The following is a 27,658-nucleotide window of genomic DNA, read 5'->3' as shown; positions in this document are numbered from 1 at the left end:
AAAATCAACCATCAAGGATTGTTATGCCATCTTTAGACGTGGTGAAATGACCACCGAAGACGGTGAACGCAGGGGACGCCCAAAAGAGGTTGTTATCGACAAAAACATTAAAAAATCTACAAAATGATTTTGAATGACCGTAAATTGAAATTTAATGAAATATTAGACACTCTAAAGATATCTTCTAAACGTGTACATCATATCATTCACGAATATTTGGGTATGAGAAAGCTCTGTGCAAAGTGGGTGCCGCGCGAGCTCACTTTTGACCAAAAACAACGACGAGTTGATGGTTCGGAGCAGTGTTTGAAGATGATCAAGCGTAATAATCCCGAGTTTTTGCATCGATATGTGACAATGGTTGAAACATGGCTCCATCATTTCACTCGAGTCATTCGAGTGGACTGCACACGATAAACTCGCTCTAAAGCGTGGGAAGACGCAACAGTCGGCTGGGAAGGTTGTATTTTGGGATGCACATGGAATAATTTTCATTGGCTACCTTGAAAAACGATGGACCATCAACAGCGACTATTACATAGCCTTATTGAACCGTTTAAAGAACTAAATCGCCGAAAAACGGCCGCATTTGTATAAAAAGAAAGTGCTGTTTCACCAAGACAATAAACCATGTCACAACTCAGTGAAAACGATGGCAAAAGTCTATGAATTGGGCGTCGAATTGCTTCCTCATCCACCGTATTCTCCAGATCCCGTAGGCCCCAGCGCCGGTTTCCTGTTCTCAGATATAAAAAGAATACTCGCCGGGAAGACATTTTTGTTGAATGAAGAGGTCTATATTGAAGCAAATGACAAATCGTACTACAAAAATGATATCAAAAATTCGGAGGGCCGCTATAATCATTGTATCACCCTTGAAGGGAATTATCTTGAATAAAAAAAACTAATTTTGCCAAAAAATGTGTTTTACTATGGTTTTCAATTGACCTGTTAATCTCACTAAAACATCTTCAATCACTTAGTAAAAAGGAAACCCCACTTAGCATTCGCAAATTAGTGTTATAAATGATAATAAAACTGCAATGCAAAAGTGCTAGCCACGGGAGTAACGTGGACCAGTGGAATAATCTACTGTATCGACTCACGCTATCGCTATTACTTATCTGGGCCTCACGATCGTGCTCTGTGAGCTCCTTTAAACACCCACACGGGACACTGATCCATCGTGGCAAATAAAACAGTCTAAAACTAGACCGATATTATATTATCCGTTATCTGTATCGGAATATTATGGGTTTTTCGGTCAATCGGTTAATAATAACAATATTAGTACCCTTACTTATTAACTCTGACTAAGGAAGTGGTCTTTAATTTAATTAATGCAAAGACATTTTTAGAATTTACCAGATATGATTATTGAGAAACCTGGTGCAAATAGAGAGAAAAGTTACACTCGTAAATTTAGTAGACATTTATTTAAAGAATGAATGGATTTGTGATGATTATCCTTGCTTACTTTTTGGTGGCTATAAAGCTTGGATGAAAATAAGGGTCACCGTTCTATAGCAATTAGTTTTGGAAATAAAACAGCATGAAAATTTAAAAATCCATCTTCATAATTGTATGGAATTTGCATTACTACAGTTGACCAATATTATGGCTCATATCGATTCTGCGTATTGGGTAAATATACAGAGACATAATGAAAATTTGTCAAAAATTTTCTAGAGCGTTTGAATTGGCCCTTCGGGGACATACTTGTGGACACGAGAACGATACTTATGGATATTTCATGGACTTAAATATTCATATTTTTTTCGGGTGAACTACATGCAACTCTAAATGAACACCTAAAGAATGTTTCAGTATTTAAAAGCACCTCAAAAGAAATACAGAACGATCTGTTACATTATGTGGTTGAAGTTTGTCATGAACATGAAATTATTGAGAAAATTAATAATTCTTTATATTTGGCGATCATGACTAACGAAACAACTGATGTTGCTGCAAAATCTTAACAGATAGTTATTTTTAGATATGTTCACTATGGTGAGCCAATTGAGCGTTTTTGGAAATACATCATTCCTGTACAATGTAATGCAGAAACACATCAAATTGACACTTGAAAATTCACCCAATGAACTGATAGTACAAAGCTATGATGGAGCAGCAGTGATAAGCGGCCAACGTGTAGGCGTTCAAGCATTAATTCAAAAAAGTATCCCTCTGCTCACTGTGTACACTGCTATGCGCAGTAGTTAATTTTGATTCTGTCTAGAGCGACTTCCACGAGTAAGCAAGTTCGTGTAAGTTAAATAATTTTATTGTCATTTAACGTTTTTATAAATTTTTATTTAATATTTTTACAATATTGATAATTTTGATACAATTTATAAAATATAGTCGTTTTGCTTGTCCGTTTGCCTTTTTATAATTCTTCGTTTATTCTTGGAATGTTGAGTATTTGTTGCTTTATATATTGGTACTCTGATAATTCAAAACTTCTATTCAAGGGGAATTCTAAGTTCGTATGGAATAGTAGTATTTGATATTTTCTATATATAGACATTCTGACGAATTTCCTATGGTCCTTATCAATTTGGTCATATTACATGTACTTTTTGGCAATCTACAAGACATCCTGGCTCTTTTAATAATTCACCCCAACGAGTAGAAGTGTTGAACGAAATTGTGAACAGAAAGATCCCCCAAGGTTCACTAACCCGTTGGAACTTCAATATTCAAACTATTAATGTTGAGTACGAAAACAGAAACCATCCCATTGGTTGAAATAGGAAATCAATTCTCCAGCCACATAGTCTGTAGTAGAGCATCCTCTATCCACGGTACATTAAATTATCCAATCTTCAACTTTTGGCTAAATTTTTTCCATCATGTGATCATGATTATCACGTAAACATACTTTTTAACCAATTGCAGCGAAGAAAAATCGAACCTACTAGAATAAAAGACGCTATCGATAATATTGAAGGCAGTATTATTCAAATTCGAAATAATATTGATAACATCATTAGTGAACTATCGGATATAATAAGTCATGGGCCCCCAGAAAATTAACGCCTATACCTTTTGGGTGGAAAATACATCTCTTCCGAAAAAGGCATCGATCAGAATCATAGCAAGCGATCTGAAAAATATGAGACTGACATTGTCCGAGGCCATAATAGTTGCCTCTGATCGCCAACATTTTTCGCGAACGAACAGCAGGGTATTATATATATCCAAATATATTCGATTCATTTCAATCAACTTTTCGAACAAAAACAAATACACTAGATCGGAAACTTTTCCCTACAAAATACAGACACAGACAAGTAGCATTCAAGGAAATCATGAATCATTCCGAACGTCTATGGTACTTAGCATTCAATCTCGTAGTTTGATATTTTAGACTTTTTAAGTTTTGGGCCGTTCAAGTGTTTTTAAAAAAAGGTTTGAACGATAATGTAAAGGAACTAGGTGGGATTGTCGCTTATTTTTAATTTCATGATTTGTCACCGTTTCGAAAACTTATTAACATAAATAATTACCATTAATGGCAACATGGTTGATCTTTCTTCCGGGGTTGGATTTGCCAGATGTGATCGCTTCGTAGGGATGTTAGAACTTCATAAAAATCCATTTCTAAAGACGCGACGGTCAGAATCACTAAATTCTCATCGTCCAGTTTATTTTTATTGTGTTTTGTGCCGTCCAAGCTGAGCTTCATCAAATGGTGAGTCTGTTCACAAAATGTTCCAGTTTTCTCTTTTTATTTTTCATTTATTATTTATTAAATCTCGATTTATTATGTTCTAATTATTATTTTATATTTATTAGAATTCATTTCTCATATTCTATTTATTATTTTCCACTTAAAATTGTTCGTTTATAATTCATACTTATTATTCTCTATTCATTATGCTTTACTTAATTATTTATTTATCCGTCGTTATAAAGCTTATTCTACTCTATTTTATTATTTCTTCGACTCGTCGTATATTCTCCATAATTCTTAGATTATGGCAAATCAGAGATAATAGTTTTATGGTTCTAACCGTAAATATAAATTACAACTATTTTATAATCCAGAAACTAACGGCCAAGTGGCTAAAGTTATTGATGCGTGGTTATGATCAATGGATAACTTGAAGCATATATATGTATGCCACCGAAAGTGCTTTCTGCTGGGTCTTGGTGGCGGTGTGTCTAAGATGTGACTTTTAGCTTTCTCCCTTGTACGCATTGCACGTCGATCATAGCTGTAGCTGGAGAAGTGAGTGCACTAGTAACAGTTCTGTTCATTTGTTTATTTATTTATTTTGAGAATTTAGTTTAATCCTAGCGAGTATTAATTGGTACAAAACGCTAATGGCTGCATTTTGTGCGTCTACATTTCTTGATCTTATTACACGTCCATTATTGTTGGTGTTAGGGTATAAGCTGGTACGTTGCGCGCTACTTTTCCTTCGTACCATGTGCACATGTCATACTTCATCCAAGCATAGTTTATCATTGCTATCTGTTACCGTTGTTGTCTGTTTTATAACATTTCTCTATTCTTATGATGATCGTTCGTCAATTATTCACTGATATGCAATAATCTTAATAAAAATAACAATAATGAAAACAACCCTACACCCGAAACAACTATTTCTGTTAACCATTCCTACTCTGGACGATTATCTATAAAAATAAAATCAGAATATCGATTACATTATAAGAAAGGAAACAAGCCGTAAATAACCGGCAATACGGAAGAAAAATGTGGCTGTTTTAAGGTCAATATATCTAGAGCGGGGAACAATATAAAGTAAAACACGGTTCACACGTAAACCTCAAAATATATTTACGAGAATAGAGCGACTAAGCATGTCGATTTTTCCTCTAGGCGTGGAGCTCGAGCTTTGAGAAAATTAAACGTATTTTTTAAGTCACGACCGTATTATATATGACGCCGGCATTGTTCCGGAATATATTAGGAGCAATATAAACTCAACAGTGTAAAAAATCGGCTACTATACATATTTATATTTCATCTGTTGCTTTATTCTTATCTGTTTCATCGCCGCGGATCATTAATATTATTTTTTTCAAAGCCACCAGTCTGCAGTGTTTTTCACTGCTCCATTTTTAACAGATTTCAAAAAACTAGGAGGTTCTGTGTTCGACTGTATTTTTGTTTATTAATGTATGTTCGCCGATTTCTCAATTATGAATCGAGTTTCAAAATTATTTTTTATTCGAAAGAGTGCACTTTACGAGGTGGTCCCATTGGAACTAAATCAGGATCTATTGGGGTGAAGGGGGAAAATCGAAGGAAACCCTCAAATTTCAAAGGCACGTACCTTGCTTTTCACCTATTGTTATCTAAAATAATCAGATATTTGTGTATAATGTTATTGCTAAGCTGATGTGACGGAAAACTGGAAGTCGTTCAGCACAAAAGCCATTGATTACATTTTAAGCACTAACCATATCATATGAGAAGCCGTAGAAATATTGTAGGCAACTGCTTCTAGGCTGTAACGGTTAGAGCGTCCAACTAACACGCGGAGGTTGCGGGTTCGATTCCCGGCGGGGACATCAACTTCTTGTTTTCGTTCTAGTTTGATTAGAACATTTCTCAAATCTCTTAAGCTAAGTAGCGGACCCCACGACCTGAAGAGTTCCTTATTTTCAATCATTGTTTCTTTATAACTATTTTTCCTCATACGGTCTACTCCTTTACATGGCCTACTCATTGTAATATTTAATAAAGTAAATGCATAATTTATTGAGTAAATATCTATTGCTAAAAAGAGAAAAATAAAATATTTTTAACACCAAAAATTTAAAAAAATTAGATTTATAACAGGAAAAAACGTTTTAAAATAAAATATGTACATAATAATCGTTGTAATAACTAAATAAAAATAAATAGAAACCTTATTTAACCTATCTACTACAATTACTTTATATTCTACTATGTACACACAATTTAGCTTAATACCTATCTAAACCTATTTATCTATTTACAATATTATCTTAAATACTACCAACTGATCAGTCTGAACCCGGTGCCGAGCCCAAACAATACAAAAATAATAATATAATGCTGTGACAAATATACAAAATTAAATTGCAAACAAAAGAAATCTAATTTGTTGCTCGTCGGTCGGTTCAATTTTTTTGTAAAAATATTTTATCACGAGTATTATTTTCTTTGACAGCGTTGAATGGGACTACAGAAATAATCAATCTGGGTCACAAATGAGGTTGGAGAAGCTGAGTTCGATCTTTCCTAACAGGCTTTAATAATATTTAGTCAATGAAGCCATACTAGGACGTATTTAAAAATTAACAATTCATAGAGCTTTCTAGATATAAAGGTATGGTATAGATATAAAATACATTGCGGTTTGAAAAATCCCATTAATCCTCTTCTTGTTTAGTTTTTCAATTCCTAAAATGCAAAAACGCAGCTCATCGAAAATTGTGTGGTCTTTAAAGTAATGCATACGTACTTATTTAAAACGTTTTAAATTTACTTTTTGATGATAAATAACAAAAAATATGTTATACTATTACGTGGCAATATCGTAACATAAAAGAGATAGGTTAGAGACCTAGTAACAGTATAATAAAACAATTTCGTTTGAGTCTCGGGCATGAGATAGTACCTTGCATATATAAAATTCGTCTCAACTTGTCGATATACTGAGTTACTCATAATAGGATGCATAAAAAATTACAATTATTTTTTTTGTTAAGTTCTACCAAATAACCTGAAATATTACTGCAGTACAGTGTAAGTCTTTTATGTTCGTTTTATGTCTTTTATGAGCATCTGGGACTGAAGGTGTAAATTCAAATTGCAATTTTTCAACGCCTGCTAAAGCAATTTTCACCCTCTTCTTAAATTTCTTAAATAAGAGACGAATGAGTTGAAAAAAATGAATGTACATCGAGCACTTTATTTGATTTTTCAAACATGCCTGTTAAGGGATGTACATATATATTTCGAAATTCATGAGCTCTAATAGATCGAGAGAAATTTGCCAAATGATTTTGATTAAGTAGCCATAAGCCACTATATTTATATCGATACTTACTTAAAATATCTTTCTTTAAATAAATGAACCACCCTAAAATAGTTTTTATTTTTTAATAGTAATTTTTAATTAACAGCACTTTTGATACACATATGCTTTTAGCTTTGCAATAAAAATGTGCATTATTTAAGTACCTCTATGGCTTTACACCACAATTTCTCATATATTGAACTTGCATTTAATTAACTCTTAAAAGGTATGTATGAATCTTTTCTTTTAGTAGAGTTCATATCCGTTTACAATGTAATTATAAAGTAGTTGATCCAAAAATAAAAGAAGATCTGATATTTGAATAGATTATTTCGGAAGGGTGTTTATATCTGAAATTTAAAAATAATTATTTGAATGATTAATTAACATGGAAACTTACCCTAAATTACAACAAGAAAACATTCATATGTAATCTAGTCAATTTGGAATTTTGTTACAATTGGGACAGCTGACTTATCCAAAGGAAAACATTGCTGCGTTTTTTTACTATCTGTGCATCCAGGTACACTACACTTCCTAAATCGAGGATTTACTTATATTATACTAGTGACTAATATTATTGTAATAAACTAATAACTAATAAATAAATAAATACGCTCTTTCCTACGTAACAAACACACAAATCAAGTTCAATGTACTGGCATCAAGATATTGGACGTCGCGAAACATTTCTCTAAAACTGTATATAAAATAAAATCTCTATTTTCTCTGTGACTAACATATTTCATAGCGCGATATCACTACGAAAACAGAATCGATCATAAATCAATTTTGAGCCCTCTACATTCAGTTTGCCGATAAGAATGAGCAGATTTACACTGGCGAAATTAGAGCTTTACCAGAAAAGTGTCAAAAAGTAATCGATCAGTCGAGTGAGTTTCATTGTGATTAACTAAAGCAATCCTCGTAAGCATTTTCCATTGCGCCTTTCCATGTGTAATATGTTGTGATAAAACCTTTCAAATTATCTATCTGTTGTATAATCAAGATTTTGAAGTAAAAATGTAAATGTGAGATTAAAGGATGAATTTTGGGAGGTATATTGCAACTCTAAATGTTATACATTTTTATTTTGTATAAAATTATCAGATTGCTAAAAAATAATATTCTATTGGCGGATTTTAGGCTCAGTGCTGACAAAATTTGTAGATGATAATTATATTGACCGTTAGCTGTTTGGATATTTTATACTGTAAATAATCATTCATTTTTTTATGGTATTGATACTCCAATAATTAGCTTTGTAAACGTTGAGTTTTTTAAACCAATCTCCTAGCGTTCTTTATCAGTTCCATTAATAAGTATTGATAAACTTTTTTCACCAGAGGCATTATTATATTTTGTTGCGATTTTATTGTTATCTCACCAACTTGTGCATTTTATAAACCAAAACCATTAAAAAAAACTTTAAGTTTCTAATTCACTTTTCTTTCACGCTGTTTTTAAGACTAAATGTTTAACTACTATAAATAACTAAAAATAATAACTATATATATAAATGTTGGACAAAAGTTGCCAAAATATGTTATGAATTATAAACATTCAAAATTATTTCCACTGATGTTACTGTCGTATACTAACCCTCGTAAAATTACAATAGAATACAAAACACTCTGTTGATCTGTTCGTATTTAAGTACCAACATAGCGTCAGTTATCAATGGCAATGGCGCCTGGTACATAAGCGCTGTAGTGATGCAGAGCTCCCAAAAAACTAAAGAAGCTCTAAGAAATAATAATTATATAATCTCACTAAAATAAGAAAATATTTTCTATTACTTAATAAAAAGCCTATCCCAACTAATATTAAGGCTCAATTAGATTCTGCGTATTAGATAAATATAAAAAGATATATTCAAAATTTGTGAAAGATAGATATGTTTTATCAAAAAATATAAATTACATTAAATTTTGTGGAGAGTTTGAATTGCTTATTTGGGAACATAATGAAAGTCTCAACTAGATGCAACTCTAGGTACACCTCCAAAGAAATACAGATCTATCTCTTACAGTGTCTTCCTGAAGGTTGTTATGAAATAATTGAGCAAACTAATAATTCTTCATTTTGGGCGATCATGGCGGACGAAACGACTGATGTTGCTGGTAAATCTCAACCAGTTGTTATTTTTAGATAAATTGAGCGTTTTTGGAACTACTTAATTCCTGAAAAATGTGATGCCAAAGCGCTTAGTAAAACAATTTTAAGTATTATAAATCATTTAATTTGATTATGTCTAAATCTGCTTCCACGAATAAGCAAGTTCGTGTACTTTTTGGCAATCTACAAGACATTCCTGGCTATTTCAATAATATACCCCAACGAGTGTTGAACAAAATTATGAGAAGGAGAATACCCCACGGTGCTCCAACCCGTTGCAACTTTAATATATCAACTAATAATGTTGTGTGCGGTAAATTTCGCGATGATACACTCACTTCCGTATGTTCCTTTCATCCCACACTTGATAAAGAATGATTACGAACTGAAGTGTCAATTATTTATTCAAAAAATTATAGCAGAACATTAAATGGTGCGCTATCTCTTCTAAACTTTTTAATAGCAATCAACCTAAGAGACACGTTAAAGAAAACTAGACAATTATTACAAATCGTGCCGAAATCTAAAACCCATCGAAAAGTTTCTCAGAAATTCTATCGAAGATCGTTTAAAAGCTTTTTCGATGCTATCTATTAAAAAAACAGTTTATCTCTCAAATAAAGAATTCTAATGACAAAGTAATTACCAAATTTGCCAACAGATAAGAAATTAGGATGTACTTAAGTTATAAAAAGATAGGTAAGCTAACAAAAATTACAGAACACCTAAAAATGTGTATCAGAAACCGCCACAGATCAATGGTGTACCAATGGTAAAGCCTGTGTAACTGAATACAAAACCAATATGCCTGCTATTTTTTTAGCCGTTAATTAATTAATTAATTAACTTTGTGATTTTATAACCATTTTAAAATCGTACTCAATTTTTGGCTTTTGGGTAAGAAGGAAACCGTTATCGGTTTAGGTCTTGAGTCATCGCCAAGAACAAGTGGCAAGTGAGAAAAAACAACCTCTAGTAAATAGGCCAGATGGGGTAAAAATTCTCATTTAAGGATTTCTACAGATTTGGACAAAACAAAACAAAGATATTAAGAAAAAATGTTCCCGTTAAAAATTTCGATCTAGTTTTTAGTTTTGTAACAACACTTTCGAATAAATTATTCAGTGATATGTACATATTTCAATTTATACCGCTATTCGAGATGATTTGGTTCAGTTTAAACCTTCAACTTTTACTTTTTTAAGATTGAGGACGTAAAATAAAAGTTTCCTGCAAATGAGGCTTACTCGATTAAACAGATTTAAGAATTATAAGAAAAATATATTGTGGTGATAGAAAAATGGCTATGAAATTAAATTATTGACAAATGTGACAAATAATAAATCACATCACAAATAACTAAACGCCTTATATCAAATAATGGTATATCACTTTCATAGCCTTTACTTTGATAAGTTGTATAAGATTTATTTATACACCTAATATAAATCCGAAAAAACTATGATTACTCCAACGATAAGAGCATAGCTGAAATGATTTTTTTTTGAAAGGTTAGAGCAATTGTTTTTTAAAGAGGTCACCAAAAATAGAAAATCTTGGGACTGATTGTATCGAAATGACAGTTGATTGAATTCTAATGAGTGTGTAAAAATATTTGGCTCAGGTGTTTTTTTCTTGTCTATGTCATGTTCTTATCACACAAATGTCGAACATTGACATCCTTTACAGTGATGAATAAATAAATATTCCAACAGTATCACATTTTCTTCGAAATAAAGATTATTGTTATCGTGCTTTCATTTTATTTTATATTACTGTAATAATTCTACAATCGAAATGAAATTATTTGAAATTTATGGGAGTCGTAAATTATTGGGCTTAGTGTGATGATGCTTCCATTACGATAAGGTATTGCAGTGGCTTATTAATTGGCTGCAACTGGTTAGGAACTAAATATTTAGATATTCATTAGATTTCAATAACAGGCAAGAAGCTAATAGTACCTATTTCTGTGCCAAGTAAGCATATATACGCTGATATTGTAAACGAACCAGTGAGCAGCATATATTGACAGGTTTTGGATCATTAGTATAACGAATTTCTTGTCAGGTACCGGTAAGCTAAAATAAACAAACAAGTTCAGAACTATTTAAAAATGATGGAGAATCCACTTTCATACTAAAACAAGTCAAATTGCAGCATATCAAAATGCATGTGGTGGTATAAGCGCCTAGTAATCTAATATGAGCTATTCCGGTCTAATTAGTCATGCATTAGCCTTGCATAAAAGCTAAAACATCTCTAATATACAATGACATGTTATAAAAATTGTGTTGTGTTCATTGTTCTTCCCAACTACCACTTGTTCTAGTCGATGACTATTGGGGCAAAGGTGTTTTCTCCAATTAAATAGTAGACATTTTACTACAGCAAAAAATACACTTTTTGCTGAGTTTAACTTATGTTGTAGGTCTTATGGCCTTCAGTAGCAGTGAACTTATTCTCCTTGTCTGACGAGGTACTTACTACTTACCTTATTTACCTTATCTCCTTATTTTCAGTTAAATCATGCCATAACTATTTTCTCCTCAATTTGATTATTCCAAAATTATACAAATCATGGTCAACTCTTGATTCATCAACTTCTCACTCATCTTTCGCCATTCATATTAGACGTACTTGTGAGCAATTACATATTAATACGTGCATGTAAGACTATAATGATTTAATAAAGAATCAGATAATTGCTCTAGAGGAAGTATTATGTGTTGGGCTGTTATATCTTCTGAAAAGAGAGGCAGACAAAAATATATAACCTATATAAATACGGAATACAAACTGCTGATAATGCCAAATGCTGTCCTGTTTTGAATGAATGAAAATTGTTATATTGGCTGGCTATATTTTAAAGCCCCTCTTTACCTTTTTTATTTTTTTTATCTTCTTAAAAATAGTTAAGTCTCCTTTTACCAACTATGGATTTATCTGGACTGGCCCTACAGTTTAACGTGATTTAACGATGACCCTCAGCAATAAGCCTACCGACTGGCGAGTTTTACCAACTTAAGAAATCATCCCAGAAAATATCCGGTCTTACCCAGACTGGTTACTGGCGTGACTGGGAATATTTTCTTGTCAGATTTTACACTATTGCCTAGAACAAACACAAACATAAATTTACGACCATGCCCCAGCGGGATTCGAACCCGCGACTATCGCAACAGTAGGAGCACCATCCTATCGCCTGCGCCACCAAGCCGGCTATATTAATTTTATTTTTTTTACGTTGTTTATCTGGACCGGACCCACTCTTCAACGTGGGCTCCGAACCACAGTCCTCAGCATTAAATCTACCGACTGCCGAGTGACCAACTTAGAAATCATCCCAGAAGACATCCGGTCTTACCCATTCTGGTTACTGGCGCGGGTGGGATCTACTTTCTTCTCGGATTTTGCACCCTAATCGCAATTGTTAAACAACCTCAAATATAAATTAACAAAACAATAGTAACATTTATATGAATACCATGACTAATCATGGAATTTAAAAGCTAAATATTTGCTTTTCTAAGAGTTGTAATGAAAAATGTGTAGTGTGCTAAAGTTTTGTCGCGGAATAAATAGCGCTAATGGTCGGAAACTTCCTCAAAGCAAAGAAGGAAGAAAATTAAATTATATATTATTAAAAAAATTATTAAATATGAAAATAATAAAACGATATGTAAAATTTCTTGCTTGCAATTTTATCACATATACACTTAGTTTTTAGACTTTCTGATATTGATTTTGGTATTATCTGGTTCCTATCTGCATGAAGTTGAAGGCACTGTGTCGTTTGTTTCAAAGAATCTGTGAAGAAACATGTATTATAGTTTTCAGTTTTGCAAAGCCCGTCAATTTACTTTACCTCCTTTGAAAAAAAAAACATATTTGTATTTCTAAGTCCATTTCAAGATTCTAATGTGGGTTAACAACTCTCGATTCCTATATTGTACCTGAAATATTTTCCTTTTCAATAGGTTAATGCAAAGGATCTGTGAATATAACAGGTTAATTGAAAAGTTCCCGACCTGACACATAGATGGCGCTATAAGAATAAAATGCATATGTTTCTTTTTAATTAGCCCTAACCCATAAAGTATGCGTGTATAAATTTGACAGTTGTCGGATCATCAGTTTGTGAATTATAACATCATGAGTGAAACAACTATTGTTATTGTGAAAAAAATGGATGAAGAGGAATTTCGCGTGTAGATAAAATATTGCTTTTTGAAGGGAAAAATTACAGTTGGATCAAAAACTTGGCTCGATGCCGAGTTTCCGGACACTGCCCCTGGAAAATAAATTATAGAGATTTGGTATCCTAAGTTTAGAGGTGGTGAAATGAGCACCGAAGACGCAGTGGACGCCCAAAAGGGGTTGTTACCGACGAAAACATTTAATAAATCTACAAAATCATTTTGAATGACCATAAATTGAAATTGAATGAAATAGCAGACACTCTAAAGATATCAACTGAACGTGTACATCATATCATTCACGAATATTTGGGTATGAGAAAGCTCTGTGTAAAGTGGGTGCCGCGCGAGCTCACTTTTAACCAAAAAGCATAATAAACTGACTTTTTGCGTCGATATGTGACAATGGATGAAACATGGCTCCATCATTTCACTCCGAAGTCCAATCGACAGTCATCCGAGTGGACTGCACACGATGATCCCACTCCAAAATGTGGGAAAACGCAACAGTCAGCTGGCAAGGATATAGCGTCTGTATTTTGGGATGTATTTCAATTCAACTACAGATGTAGACTTTAATGGAAGACTTACCATTTCAATTATAACTAGGAATTGAATCTTAGTTAAGCTGTGCTCTTCCATATTTGAATGTATCAACATCTAGTCTTAAATACAAAGAGCACAATTTCCTGACCAGAAACCTGTTGTAGGAGGTTTACTTTAGAAACAATTTCTACGTTAAAGCAAAACCTTTTTTCCACATCAAACTGAATTTTTTTGCAAAAGATTATATGTTTTATTATTTTTTCAATTTTTTTATATTTTGTATTAAAAATCATATTTACCTTAGATGAGGTAAAAATAACGCCGCAAGAACAATTTTCGTTAAAATTATAAACAAAAATAGTAAAAAAGAATTATAACCAAAGATGCAAAACTGCAGATAGAAAGAAAAGAAATCTCTAAGTAAGCACATGGTTACGAACGCACTTTTTTTATTTTCAATATTTCTACCTATTGTAACTAAAATGGTTTGAAAGTGCTTGAAATATTCAAAAGCCATTTGTTGCAGAGTGACTATAGTAAAAACTTTTAATTTGGAATCAAGTCTCTTCTACTATTTACCTATGAAATTCTAAAATATAGAATGTATTAATATTTTTGAATATTTCCATTTTATTCTGTAGGATATGAAGCATTAATTATTATTTAATTAAGAGCACTGATGTATAGAGAATATCCATTTTTTACACATACCTTTTAAAATTAATTCTATAAATATATATTTTGTAATATTGTTTCAGTCAGATGAAGAGTCATCAAATACCACTTTAACAGAAGACAATCCACACTGTCCATGGAAGTGCGAGCTGATCAACGAGTCCGGCTACGTGGTGTATTCCGCATTGGGCTCATTCTATATTCCCATGTTCGTGATGTTATTTTTCTATTGGAGAATTTACAAAGCCGCAGTAAGAACTACGCAGGCCATCAATCAAGGTTTCAAAATTACAGGTTAGTATAATAGAGTTACGCTCTACGTATTTCTTGCAATTATTATCCATATTCTCATTTAAAGAACTAATTTTAATTGCTATTATGCAATAAAGTGAATAGGTTTTCTGTAGGTATAATACAATACGTTAACTTTCTAATAATAATATAGATAACAATATACATATTAGGTAAAAATATTACCCTAAAGGCCAAGTTACTCAAAATTGATCACTGAAATCTTATATAAGTCTTATATACATACAAACTAATTTATATCAAGCCTAATACAGCCAATTTGGGATTTTTCCACTTTTGAAATAGAGCCAAAATGTTTCCTAAGAAAACCGTGCCCCAATTCTTTAGTTTCTATACAACTAATATTAATTATAATTTGATCCCGATAATTAATTAACAAAAATATCCATAAAAATGAATACCAAAGTAGAAAATACTCAACGGAAATCAGCTAAATAACAGTGATTCGAATGAAAATGGGGAAGAAATGCTTCATGAGTTTGGACAGTGTACAATTAAACCAATAAAAAAATATATTTATTACATTGTTACTAGTCGTTGCCGACTAACCTACAATTTGTCTTTTCATTAACTTAAATACAAGTATATATCTAAAGAGGCCCATCGGCCCTATCTTAGTCTCTGGTGTAATAATGTTCAACACTATTGATTTTTTATTAAATGCAAGCTTACTACACTACACTATACAAGATCAAGCGGTTTGATTCTTTTGAGCCTGTGTCCTGTTCTAATGTTGTCCTAGAGTTGTATTACATCGGTATTGAGAATGGAGTCTGACCTCATGTCTTCTTGCAATTCTCTTGATTAAACTCGAAACATTCTAGTATATGGTTTCGGTGACATTTTCTGCCATATGCATTATGCATTATGAACAAGGCCGCCATTCCATACCTTATCGAAGGCTTGGGACACATCCAAGAATATAGCTTAACATACATTTCTACTAGTGTTGGAAACTATCAACTGAAATAGACTATAGACTGTTTAGTAATTGACTCCTTTTTACTATTGACTGTTTCAGTCGCTATTTTTGGTTCGACTGATTTTACTACTTTTTACCAGTGACTGTTCCGCCGACTGTCTTCAGTGGCTATTTTCGGTCCGACTGATTTTGTTACTATTTACTATAGAATGTTTCAGTCGTGTACTTTTAGTTAGTATGTTTGGTTCTACTAGTTTCATTTAACGTTCTGGCTCTATTGTCCTAGCCGCGACCTTGACAAAAATGTACCCAATTTATGCTTACATAGATTTATATGAAATATATATAGTTTTATGTTTATTTTTTGGTAATTTGATTGTAAATAACAATACATTCTCTATTAATATTTTGGCAGCATTTTGGAACGATATTTTTCAAGATTGTTAATGTAATAGGGTAAAAAGATCAAAATTATGATTGATAAATAGTAAAATACTTTTGACTGTTTTTATGGCAATAATAGATAATATTTATATTCCTCTCTCGATTTTTGTTAAAAATATTTCCGTTCAATAATAAATAAAGCATTTACTTTATTTAAAAAAGCTTTAGTATCATTTTTAATTATGTAATGGATTAGGTTTTTTTTCCATGATTAGGTATATGTTTAATTTTTATTCAGTATTTATACACACAACACAGAGGAACACAAACACAATTCTCAATATTTTGTGGTATTTATGGTTATTGTACATCTTTAGTTTTAGCTTTTGTTTAAGTTCTATTGTATTGTCTATATTTATTATAGTATATTATTTAAAAATAATAATTAACATATTAAAATACGATAAAACATTTGAGGGATATTATTCCATTCCATAAAAAATTTCATTTCTTTTTTCAAATCCACAGAACACTCACATATAGAAGCAATCCTATTTCCGTTAAAATGAAATTATTAATTGCATATTAATAGTATTCATTAATTATTTATTCCTATTCTTATTCGTTTAGATTCAAGGTTTATTCTAGATAGTCAGTAAATACTTCAGCTATTTGTTTATTACTGCCTGTCCAATTACCACATAGTTCCTTTACAGGTCAATTGTGCAGACATGGTCGTTTTTGTTATTTGGTGGCTTTCGAGGGTGAATAATCTGTTTCCTTGTCATCTGTTAGATTTCTCAGATACATATTAATGGATTTGTTTTTAATTTATAATATTTCCCTTTTCAAACTTTGTGTTGTATTGTTTAAAATATTATTATTTTCAGGCGTTCTATTTTGTTGCCTTTTTTTTCGTAGACTTCGATTTTCAGCTCCAGTTTCCTTGATTTCTTTTGGATAAATAATTCCATTAATTGTACTCTTAATTTTTGGAGTATTAATCCAGTTAGCTTTTTGGATATCTACAATGAATTTTTCCGCCTCAAAATCCATTTGTTCGGCTGGTTTATTAACGTTGGATTTTGTTCTTTTCTTATTATATTTTCATTCGGTGTCAACATCACTTGTATGCAATGTAATCTCAGGTCAAAGTTTTCTTCGACTTCCATATGATTGGATGTTATGTTTCTAACTATGAAGAAATTTAACAGGTCTGGGGTCTCCTTTTGAACGGTCGGCTAATAAGTTAGTTTTCAAGTTGACATCTAACTACATCTTAACTCAGCAGCTACTTTATATTCAAGCATGACCCAAGCTTTAAATTCATTTCCTTTAGTTGTCGTCATTCTAGATCCCTATCTTATATTTTTTGCATAAAAATAACCTCCAAATATAGAATTTTGACCTATTTTATTTAGGACATTCAAATAATTTTCATTCTTTTCATTGTTTCTTGCAGGGACATAAATTTTAGCTAATGTAACCCTGTATATGCTTGATTTAGCAGTTACTGCTTTTACCTGATTTTCTGCTGTACTGAACCTGGTTTCTGATGGTGGCAAATGTTCTTTTTTATTATTATGGTATCCTCCTCTTGCGATGTTAGAGGGATGTACGGTATGATAAAAATTATATACTCTAAATTTAGTAAAGAATAATTTTGTCAAGTAAGCTTCAGATATTAGGTAAATATCTATTTTTTCCAATTCTGGGAATACTTGTGGATTAACATGATGTTGCTGGATTCAATAAAATTGCAATTCGAGTGTCTTTATTTGCCTTTTCTTCTTTTCGAGGCTATAGGTCTACTGTTTTCTAATTTTCTATTATTCTAGAGAAGACTGAAACATTTTTTCGTGTTTGTCCTACTTTGCTATAAGTTTTAACAGCAATTCGTTGGTGGTTGCTTCTTCTTCCTTTGTATCTTTTTGATTGTTTTGGTTTATGCTTTGGACATAAGTTATTTTATCATAGAGATGATTAGATCCTTTCGATTGTATCATTTTAGTCACCGTTTCTTTTAGTTTAGCTGGAGTGACTTTGTTTCTTCTGTCTTGTAGTGTTTTAGCAACTACACGTTCTCTGTAACTTGCTGGATGCTCTTCATTGCATTTTGCTCATTTTACCTTAGCTTCTTTAAGTTTTTTACTATCTTTAATAATATGTTTACCCCAAAATTTTACACATCTATTTAGTTGAATTCAATTATTTATTCCTTCCCAATCTATTCTCTTGCTTGTTAACGTTGGATATTGTTCTTTTCCTATTATATTTTCGGTGTCACAATCACTTGTATGTGATCTAAACTTACGTTAAAGTTTTCTTCGATTTCCGTATCTTCTTCCATACTTCATGAAGTTCATTGCCTTCAGTTGTCGTCATTCTAGATACCTATCTTGTAATTTTTGCATTAAAATCACTAACAAATATAAAATTTTCACCTAGGTCATTTAGGATATTCAAATAATTTTCATGCTTTTCATTATTTCTTGGAGGGAAATAAATTTTTACTGATGTAACCCTGTATCTGCTTGATTTAATAGTTACTACTGTTATTTAATTATCTGCTAAACTGATTCCGGATTCTTGATAGCAGCAGATGTTCTTTTTTATTATTATATCACTTCCTCCTCTTGCGGTGTTAGCAGGATGTATGGTATAATAAAAATAATATACTCTAAATTGAGTAAAAGATTCTTTTGTGAAGTAAGCTTCAGATATTAGGTAAATACCTTTTTTACAATTCTGGGGATACTTGTGGATTAACATGATGTTGCTGAATTCAATAAAATTGCAATTCGAATGTTTTTATTTGTCTTTTCTTGTTTTCGAGGCTACAGGTCTATTGTTTTCTAATTTTTAATTATTTTAGAGAAGATTCAAATATTTTTTCGTATTTGTCCAACTTTGTTATGATTTTTAACAGCAACAACAGTTGGTGGTTGCTTTTTCTTCCTTTGTATCTTTTTGATTGTTTTGGTTTATACTTTGGACATAAGTTCTTTTATCATAGAGTTGATTATATCTTTTCGATTGTTTCATTTCAGTCACCGTCTCTTTTAGTTTAGCTGGAGTGACTTTGTTTCTTCTGTCTTGTGGTGTCTTAGCAACTACACATTCTCTGTAACTTGATGGATGCTCTTCATTGCAGTTTACTCATTTTGCCTTAGCTTCTTTAAGTTTTTTACTCTATTTAATAATATGTTAACCTCGACATTTTACACATCTAGGTTCTTTTTCGCAGAATTTCTGTATGTGTCCATGCAAATGGCATACTTTGCATTACAGAATTAATTTTTTTTTAATGGTTCGATTTTTGTTTAGAACCATAGAATTATTTCGATACTAAAAATGGTTTTGTGTCCATATCATGTTCAAATGCTAATATTAAAAGGGATAATGGCTTGTTGTTCACTGTAATTTCAACTTTGTTATTTTTAGTTTCATTCGTTTTTTTATATTTGTTACACTTGATCATTTAAATCAATTTTGGTTTAATTCCGCAATAGTTTTTTCCATATAAGCTGTTACCGGAGGCAATCTTGCCATAACTTGGTGTCTCTGAACGAATAAACTGACTAGAAAAAGTGATTGCAGTTCCATTTAGTTAGAGCAATCCACGAATAATTTTCCAAGTTACCAGCATTGTAGTGAAATCTCTATTTATTCTATGATCAAAGCCACCTCCCCCTCCAAACCAAAATCCCGGATCCCCTACTGGTTACCTAATTAAGGTAGCAAATCACCTAACCATATGGTAGATATATATTTTTAAACCTATATTTTTTATCAACTACTTTTTATCAATATATATTCAAGTAATATTTTTTCCATATTCAGTCAATTTGTATTTAATAAAACGTAATATTATATAGCTTCCTAAACTAAATAACAACCTAGAGAGAACACTCAAAGAAAATTAGATCAAAAAGAACCTCAAACAGAACAAAAAATTAATTTTTTAAATTAGCTGGAGATCCCAATTAATTGATCGGGCTATGGGCGATTGAATTTGCATCGGCGGAAAAAACCTTTTGAAATTCTTTCCGACCTTTCAATTAAGGGTTTAAAAATATCACTCTTCTTTCTTGCCTCTTCTTTTTCCAATCTCACTTTAACATCAATCGTCTTAAATTGTTAAATATATAGGGAAATGTGTAATTTACTTTTTACAGAATTTTTCTTTAAGCTTAAAAATATATAGAGCTTGTCATTAAGAGTTGGTCTATGTTGTCGGCCTTTAACGTGCATGTTGTTTTGGTGGCGTCCGTCCTGCTGTTTATTCTTCAGCCACTGACAATAAATTAGAATGATAAATATTCGTTAAGACCTTAATTTTGTTATTAAGTATAATTGTCATATATAGAACGACGACAACCAACACCAAGTTCAGAAATTAGTAAATATCTTACAAAAATTTCTGTTTTTTATAACGATTCGTCATTGGTCATGAACGATGACCAGAGATCGCTTTGTGGTCGGAATTCGACCACACTTTATAAAGCGAATCATGTTTTCATCATAATAGGCTAAAGAGAATAGCTTAAAAATAATATGGTAGTATTACTATAACCTGTAATGACAACATTATTAATATAAGGCCAGATATATATTTGATATATGATATTAATTACAGTAACAAATATGTGAATATTAACATGCAAACTATCTCAAGAACGAACAGTCACTAACTTTTTTAAATGGCATTTAAATAAATCTAATTTCCATTAAGTTTATATTATCAGCAAAGTATTTGTGAGTTGATATTATTATGTGTGTTACTGTTCATAAATAAATATATCTTTTATTTGTCCCATGTATTTCATATTGCCAAATTATGTAGTTAGTTTCAGTTTATTTACATATTTTGATTACTACATTTATGTATTAATATATTGAAAAATATGTATGGATATTCTTCACCCAAAATATGACAGGCAAATTGAAAAGTCCCTGGCCCGACACATAGATGGCGCTACTAGAATTAAATTCATATGTTTTTTAGTTAGCACTAACCCTCAAAAGATGCGTGTATAAATTTGACAGCTGTCGGATCATTAATTTGTGAATTATAGCATTCTGAGTGAAGCAACTTTTGTTATTGTGCAAAAAAATGGATAAAAATGAATTTTGCATATTGATAAAATCTTGCTTTTTGAAGGGAAAAATACAGTTGAAGCGAAAATTTGGCTTGATTCCGAGTTTTCGGACACTGCCCTAGAAAAATCAACCTTCAAAGATTGGTATGCTAAGTTCAGGCTTGGTATAATGAGCACCGAAGACGGTGAACGTAGTGGACGCCCAAAAGAGGATTTTACCAACGAAAACATTTTAAAAATCCACAAAATGATTTAAACAATAGCAGACACTCTAAAGATATCAACTGAACGTGTACATCATATCATTCACTAATATTTCGGTATGAGAAAGCTTTGTGGAAAGTGGGTGCCGCGCGAGCTCACTTTTGACCAAAAACAACGATGTGTTGATGATTCAGAGCAGTGTTTGAAGATGATCAAGCGTAATAAACCCGAGTTTTTTCGTCGATTTCTGACAAAGGATTAAACACAACTCCATCATTTCACTTCGAAGTCCAATCGACAGACATTCGAGTGGACTACACACGATGAACCTTCTCCAAAGCGTGGGAAAACGTAACAGTCGGTTAGCAAGGTTATGGCGTCTGTATTATAGGATGCGCATGGAATAATTTTCACTGATTATCTTGAAAAAGGAAGGACCATCAACAGAGGTTATTGCATAGCGTTCTTGGACCATTTAAAGAAAGAAATCCCCGAAAACGTCCGCATTTCTAGAAAAAGAAAGTGCTGTTTCTCCAAGGCAATGCACCCTCTCACAAGTCAGTGAACGTAAATCATGAATTGGGCTTCGAATTGCTTCTTCATCCATCGTATTTTCCAGATCTGCCCCCCTCCCCTGACTATTTCCTGTTCCTAGATCTAACAAGAGTGCTCGCTGGGAAGAAAGTTTCGTCGAATAAAGAGGTGATGATCGCCGAAACTGAGGCCTTTTTTGAAGCAAAGGACAAATCGTACTATAAAAGTGGTATCGAAAAGTTGGAGGGTGGCTATAATCAGTGTATCACCCTCGATGGGAATTATGTTGAATAAAAAAACTAATTTTGTCAAAAAAATTTGTTTTACTATGGTAGGCAGGGAACTTTTTAATTGACCTGTTTTATTGAAAAACAATAAAGTTAACAAAAAAGGCCAAAAAAGCTAACAATAGCTATTAATAGACGCATTCATCCTCTCGCATGACAACACTCGGCTACACCTTCCAATTATCGTGAAGGATATCTTGTTGCAGATCGAATGGTACTGTGGCACCTAATTTTTTTAGTTGTACGATGTACGGTCATCGCCACCGAAAAGTAAACAGGAAAACAGTACAACGCATTTTTTTTGTTACATCCATAAATCCATTAATTTTTTAAATAAATATCTGTATTAAATTTACGGGTGTAACTTTTTGCTCTACCTGCACCAGATTCCTCAATAATAATATCTGGTAAAGGACTACCTTTTCTTTTGAATTCCAAGTTTTCTTCGTAAGAATATTTTAAAAAAACTTTCAGTCACAGTTATTAATATTGTTATTATTAACTGGCCGAAAGTCGCGTAAAATTCCGATACAGATGTGGCGACCTCCACGACCCTTTAGGCCACCACGAATTCACCACCAGCATGTACGGAGGTTGGCAACGCCGGTGGATTGGTACCATGCAGTTTCAGGCGATAAAAGACCATCACGACGACGTCTCGCTATTTTTTCTTTTCTCCATCCCCTTGTAATAGTACCACTTCCACAGCGCTACCGTACTTCCTCTACCTAACCTAATATCCTGTCAATTCTCCCGTCGACCACATGTATAATTTAATATTAAAATAAACAGTATTGCTTCAACCAGTGTTTTTCAGTTCTCGTGCAAATTCCTTCCAAAAATTGTAGTGAGTATTCTGACAAATAATCGCAGCGGCAGCCACACATTTCGCCCGACTGACCGACCCGACGAACATTCCTACACAGATAACCGATCCGTACGGCGCTGGACTAAAAATATCGATACTGGCCTTGTTTTCGACCGTATGTTGAAGGACACGGGGATAGCGGAGTACCTCGCGGGTGTTTGAAGGAGCTCGCAGAGCACGATGGTGTGGTCCAGATAAATAATGGCGATAGCCTGAGTCGTTAGCCTATCGACGGTAGGATATTGCTCTGGTCCACGTTACTTACGTGGTTCGCACTTCCTTTGCAGTTTTTTATCATTTATTACAACAAAAACATATTTTAGTATTTTATTGAGTTTACATATTTATTTATTGGGAGCTTCTTTAGTTTTTTTTTGTTTGGTGCTCTGCGGTGCTGCATCGCTTATGCACCAACCGCCACTGGATTCGGTTAAAGTAAAGATAAAATATTAAAATTTCATTGAATTTTTTGCTCGACTTTTAATGTATGATGTCCCTCGAACTTATTGAACAATCCGGTATACGCATTCAATAAATAATAAACGGAAAAACCGCCGTTAATAACTTGTTACAAGCGTCTCTAATTCGACAAGTTGTTTTGTCTTTCCTTTGATAATAAACTTGTAACGTCGGCCGGCACAAATTGGAACAATAAATCAATATCTCTCTAATACAAGGTGAAAAATTATCATCACGCAATGTGCTCGTTCCTAAATAAACCCGGATAATGTCAAACCCTTATCACTAATCGGGCCGTGCACGCCGGAGTCGGGTAAAAGAACGTTCGTTAACGCCGTGGAAATTATCTTGAAAAATTACGACGGTAGAGATAAAAAAGCCTGCTCCGCAGTAACGTATTGGTTGCGTCGTGCCACATCCATCAAAAGCTTATCAATTTTGCCGATATAAATTGATATATCATTAGGTTGATTGTTTCTGGTTGTCCGATTATGAGCAGAATGGGAAACGAGGGGAGTGTTATGTTACATTCATCATTAAAATTGGATTGATATCTACGAGAATGTCAGGAATAATGACGGAAACGTTCTTATACGATCAAAAGTTCGGTTTGTTATTTGTTTTAATATAATGTGGTCAACTAGGGTGATTAATGATATAGTAAATATATTTTATGCATAATAAAAGATAACGGATTAATTCTGAATCTACATATTAATCGTCTTAGCGAACATTTTGCATCCCATTTTGAGGAAAACCGGGGCGCTTGGAATTTGTAATGAGTAGGAATCTTTAGGCCTAACTTTTTAGTGTAGTATGCACTACAAATAAATAAATTTCAATAAAAAAATAAGCCTAAAATAGGCAACCGGGAATAGCCATAAGATCAGTGACAAAATATACAAACAAATATTTTAGAGTCCGACCGACGCTCCAACTTCTTTTAACAGGTCAATTGAAAAGTCTGGTACATATATGGCGCTACTAGAATTAAATCCACACGTTTTTTAGTTAGCACTAACCCTCAAAAGATGCGTGTATAAATTTGACAGCTATTGGATCATTAGTTTGTGAATTATAGCATTTTTAGTGAAGCAACTGTTGTTATCGGAAGTATTATCGGTTTGTATAGGAATATCGCGTTTTGATAAAATATTGCTTTTTGTAGAGAAAACATACAGTTGAAGCAAAAACTTGACTTGATGCCGAATTTCCGGATACTGCCCCAAGAAAATCAACCATCAAGGATTGGTATGCTAAGTTTAGACGTGGTTAAAGGAGTACCGATGATTGTGAACGTAGTGGACGCCCAGAAGAGGTTGTTACCGACGAAAACATTAAAAATATCCACAAAATGATTTTGAATGACCGTAAATTGAAATTGAATGAAATAGCAGACACTCCAAAGATATCAACTGAACGTGTACATCATATCATTCACGATTATTTGGGTATGAGAAAGATCTGTGCAAAGTTGGTACCGCGCGAGCTCACTTTTGACCAAAAACAACGACGATTTGATAATTTGGAGCAATATTTGAAGATGATTAAGCGTAATAAACCCGATTTTTTAGTCTATATCTTGACAGTGGATGAAACATGGCTCCATCATTTCGCTCCAATCGACAGTCATCCGAGTGGACTGCACACGATGAACCCGCTCCAAAGGCAAGTTGTAGGTTTATGGCGTCTATATTTTGGGATGCGCATGGAATAAATTTCCTAGTTGTATCATCAGCGTTTCAGTAATATATGCCACTTTTTTTCTTGTATTGCTGGTCCGATGGTTCTAACTAGATTCTGTTGAATTTTATAATAGCAGGTCCTCTGTTAAATCTTAATTGTTGTTGTAGTTTTCTTAGTTGATTTTGATGGGACATTTTGTTTCAAATACCTTTCGCATAATAAGTTGAATAGCAGTAGAAAGACCTCTTCGGTGAACATGAGTTCGGATCTCTGATAAATTTGACAAATAATTTAGCCCTTACTCAGCTAGTGAAATCATCGTAAAATACCTGATGAAGTTTAATGTTCTTAAATATTATCTACACAGACGCTATTCTGTCTAAATACTGTCTATTCTTCCCGATTTGTTTCCCCACGGCCTCTTTTAACTCCCATTTCTATACTTTTCATAAATACTTTTTTGGCAGTTTATGTAAGACTTATTCTCCCATAATTTTTAAAATCCTTTCTACCCGTTTTTCTTCAACATTGCAACAATTATTAGCTCGATTACCAAATATACATAATTTGCATTTCTACTGTCTCTCTAATCTCTTAAATTTATTGCCATTCTAACTTCCTTATTAGGAAATTAATTTTCTGAAAAAATAATTCTTTTCGAAATTGCTAAACTTTGTGTTGCTATTTTTGAACGAATAAGGTAATAAAAGATATAAAGTAAAGAAACATCACGCAAACTCCAATCTTGCATATACATTGTATTCTAATTCTCGTTATCTGGACTGGAGGCACTCTTTAAAGTAGGCTCAGAACCACGGCCCTCGGCATTAAGTTTACCAACTGGCGAGTGACCAGCTTATAGAACATCCCAAAAGACACCCGGTCTTACGCAGCCTGGTTACTGGCGTGACTAGGATTATTTTCCTTGTCGGATTTTTCACTCTTTTGAGCCATTTGAATTTTTACATTTGAATAATTACGCTTATAAACAATCATAATAATAAATTTACAGCCATGCCGCAGCAGGGTTCGAACCCACAACTATCCCAACAGTGGGAGGTAACAGTCACCAGGGCCAATGCGCCAACCAAGCTAACTTTTTTGTGTTTTGTCCATAACATTTTTTGATGTTTGTTGTAACAGAAAAAAACTAATTATGCAAATATGATATTTTCATTGACAAAACCAATATTTCCACTCCAAATATTGCAGAAATAACAAAAAATTTCAATAATAATAAACACCTTTTGTAAAGGTGCCTGTTCTTCACATCGAACTTGGAACCTATTGAATTTCAAACATAGACGACATAGCAGAAACAGATTTTAACGGAATATCTATAGTATATCATAAAATCAATAGATTCAAACTAATAAACCAGTCATTACTAACTTAACACATGAAAATCGATATTTTATTAATAAATATTATTGTTTACTAGTAGATAAAAATATTTCATTTAAACAAACCTAACAGGCGTAAAATGAAACATACCCATTAATAGGTGCTATATTATCACTGACGTCACAGTATTAACAGCACTGAAATAGGACAAAAAATTCAATATGCATGAAAGATTAATACCTTTTCCGTGTAGGTTCATTATCGGACCATTAGTGAGAATAAAAACATATTCCAGAATCTGCTGAAACATTTTATCGATTTGAATATCTGCATTCACGTTCTCATTTATTTTAATCCAGCTGAAATGAGATGTTTAGTCAAGGAAAAAGAGAGAAAATATTACAGCGCTATTATTATCACAATATTTCATTTGATTTTTAGTTTTTAATTTTCGCGGGTATTTAGAATTAAATATAATAGTTAAAAGTGTGGAAAATTGGAAAAGTTAACTTTTATAGTATTTAAAAATAATTATGTAAATATAAAAAATGAAATAGATTGTCGTAGATATATGATAAAGTAACTGTAAATATCAAGGAGATATATTTATATAAATAAAATTGATAAATGAATTCTGGTAACATTTTGGTTAGTTATTTTGTTCAGATAATTTTTTCACTTTAGAGAGGTATTTATTGACAAAATTTGTTAATAATATAATATATTCCAACTTTTCCCGTCTTTCTGGCAACATTGCAACACAATGTTGAAGTCGATGCCGATACGCCACAGAAAACTTTTTGAACCTAACCAGCAATGGAACCACAATGTTGAAACGACCCGAAATAGAAATCGTGTGGTAGCTATTTTCCAACCTTTTGGACATTTCCGATTCTCATTCATATTGGTCCTCTAGGCCTTCATCAAACGTCATTCTAAAATTCTCTCCTTCTCATGACTCAATAATAGTAAGTAGAAAACTGTTATTTTATC

General features: G+C 32.6%; 1 protein-coding gene across 2 annotated transcripts in view; it reads left to right on the top strand.

The window, feature by feature from the left end:
* The window catches only part of Oamb (Octopamine receptor in mushroom bodies), a 342,242-nt gene that overhangs the window by 268,865 nt on the left and 45,719 nt on the right, over positions 1-27,658 (top strand). For both annotated transcript variants that reach the window (XM_076409535.1, XM_076409536.1), the window contains one exon: positions 14,647-14,857. In XM_076409535.1, the coding sequence (XP_076265650.1) occupies positions 14,647-14,857 (211 nt within the window). The remainder of the gene's footprint in view (positions 1-14,646; positions 14,858-27,658) is intronic.

Source organism: Rhynchophorus ferrugineus, unplaced genomic scaffold (genome assembly GCF_030347505.1).
Source record: "Rhynchophorus ferrugineus isolate W39M unplaced genomic scaffold, kcgeb_rfMv2 rfM7, whole genome shotgun sequence".
Classification (NCBI taxonomy): domain Eukaryota; kingdom Metazoa; phylum Arthropoda; class Insecta; order Coleoptera; family Curculionidae; genus Rhynchophorus; species Rhynchophorus ferrugineus.
Note: the sequence above shows the minus strand (reverse complement) of the source record. Positions and strands in the feature narration are given on the sequence as shown.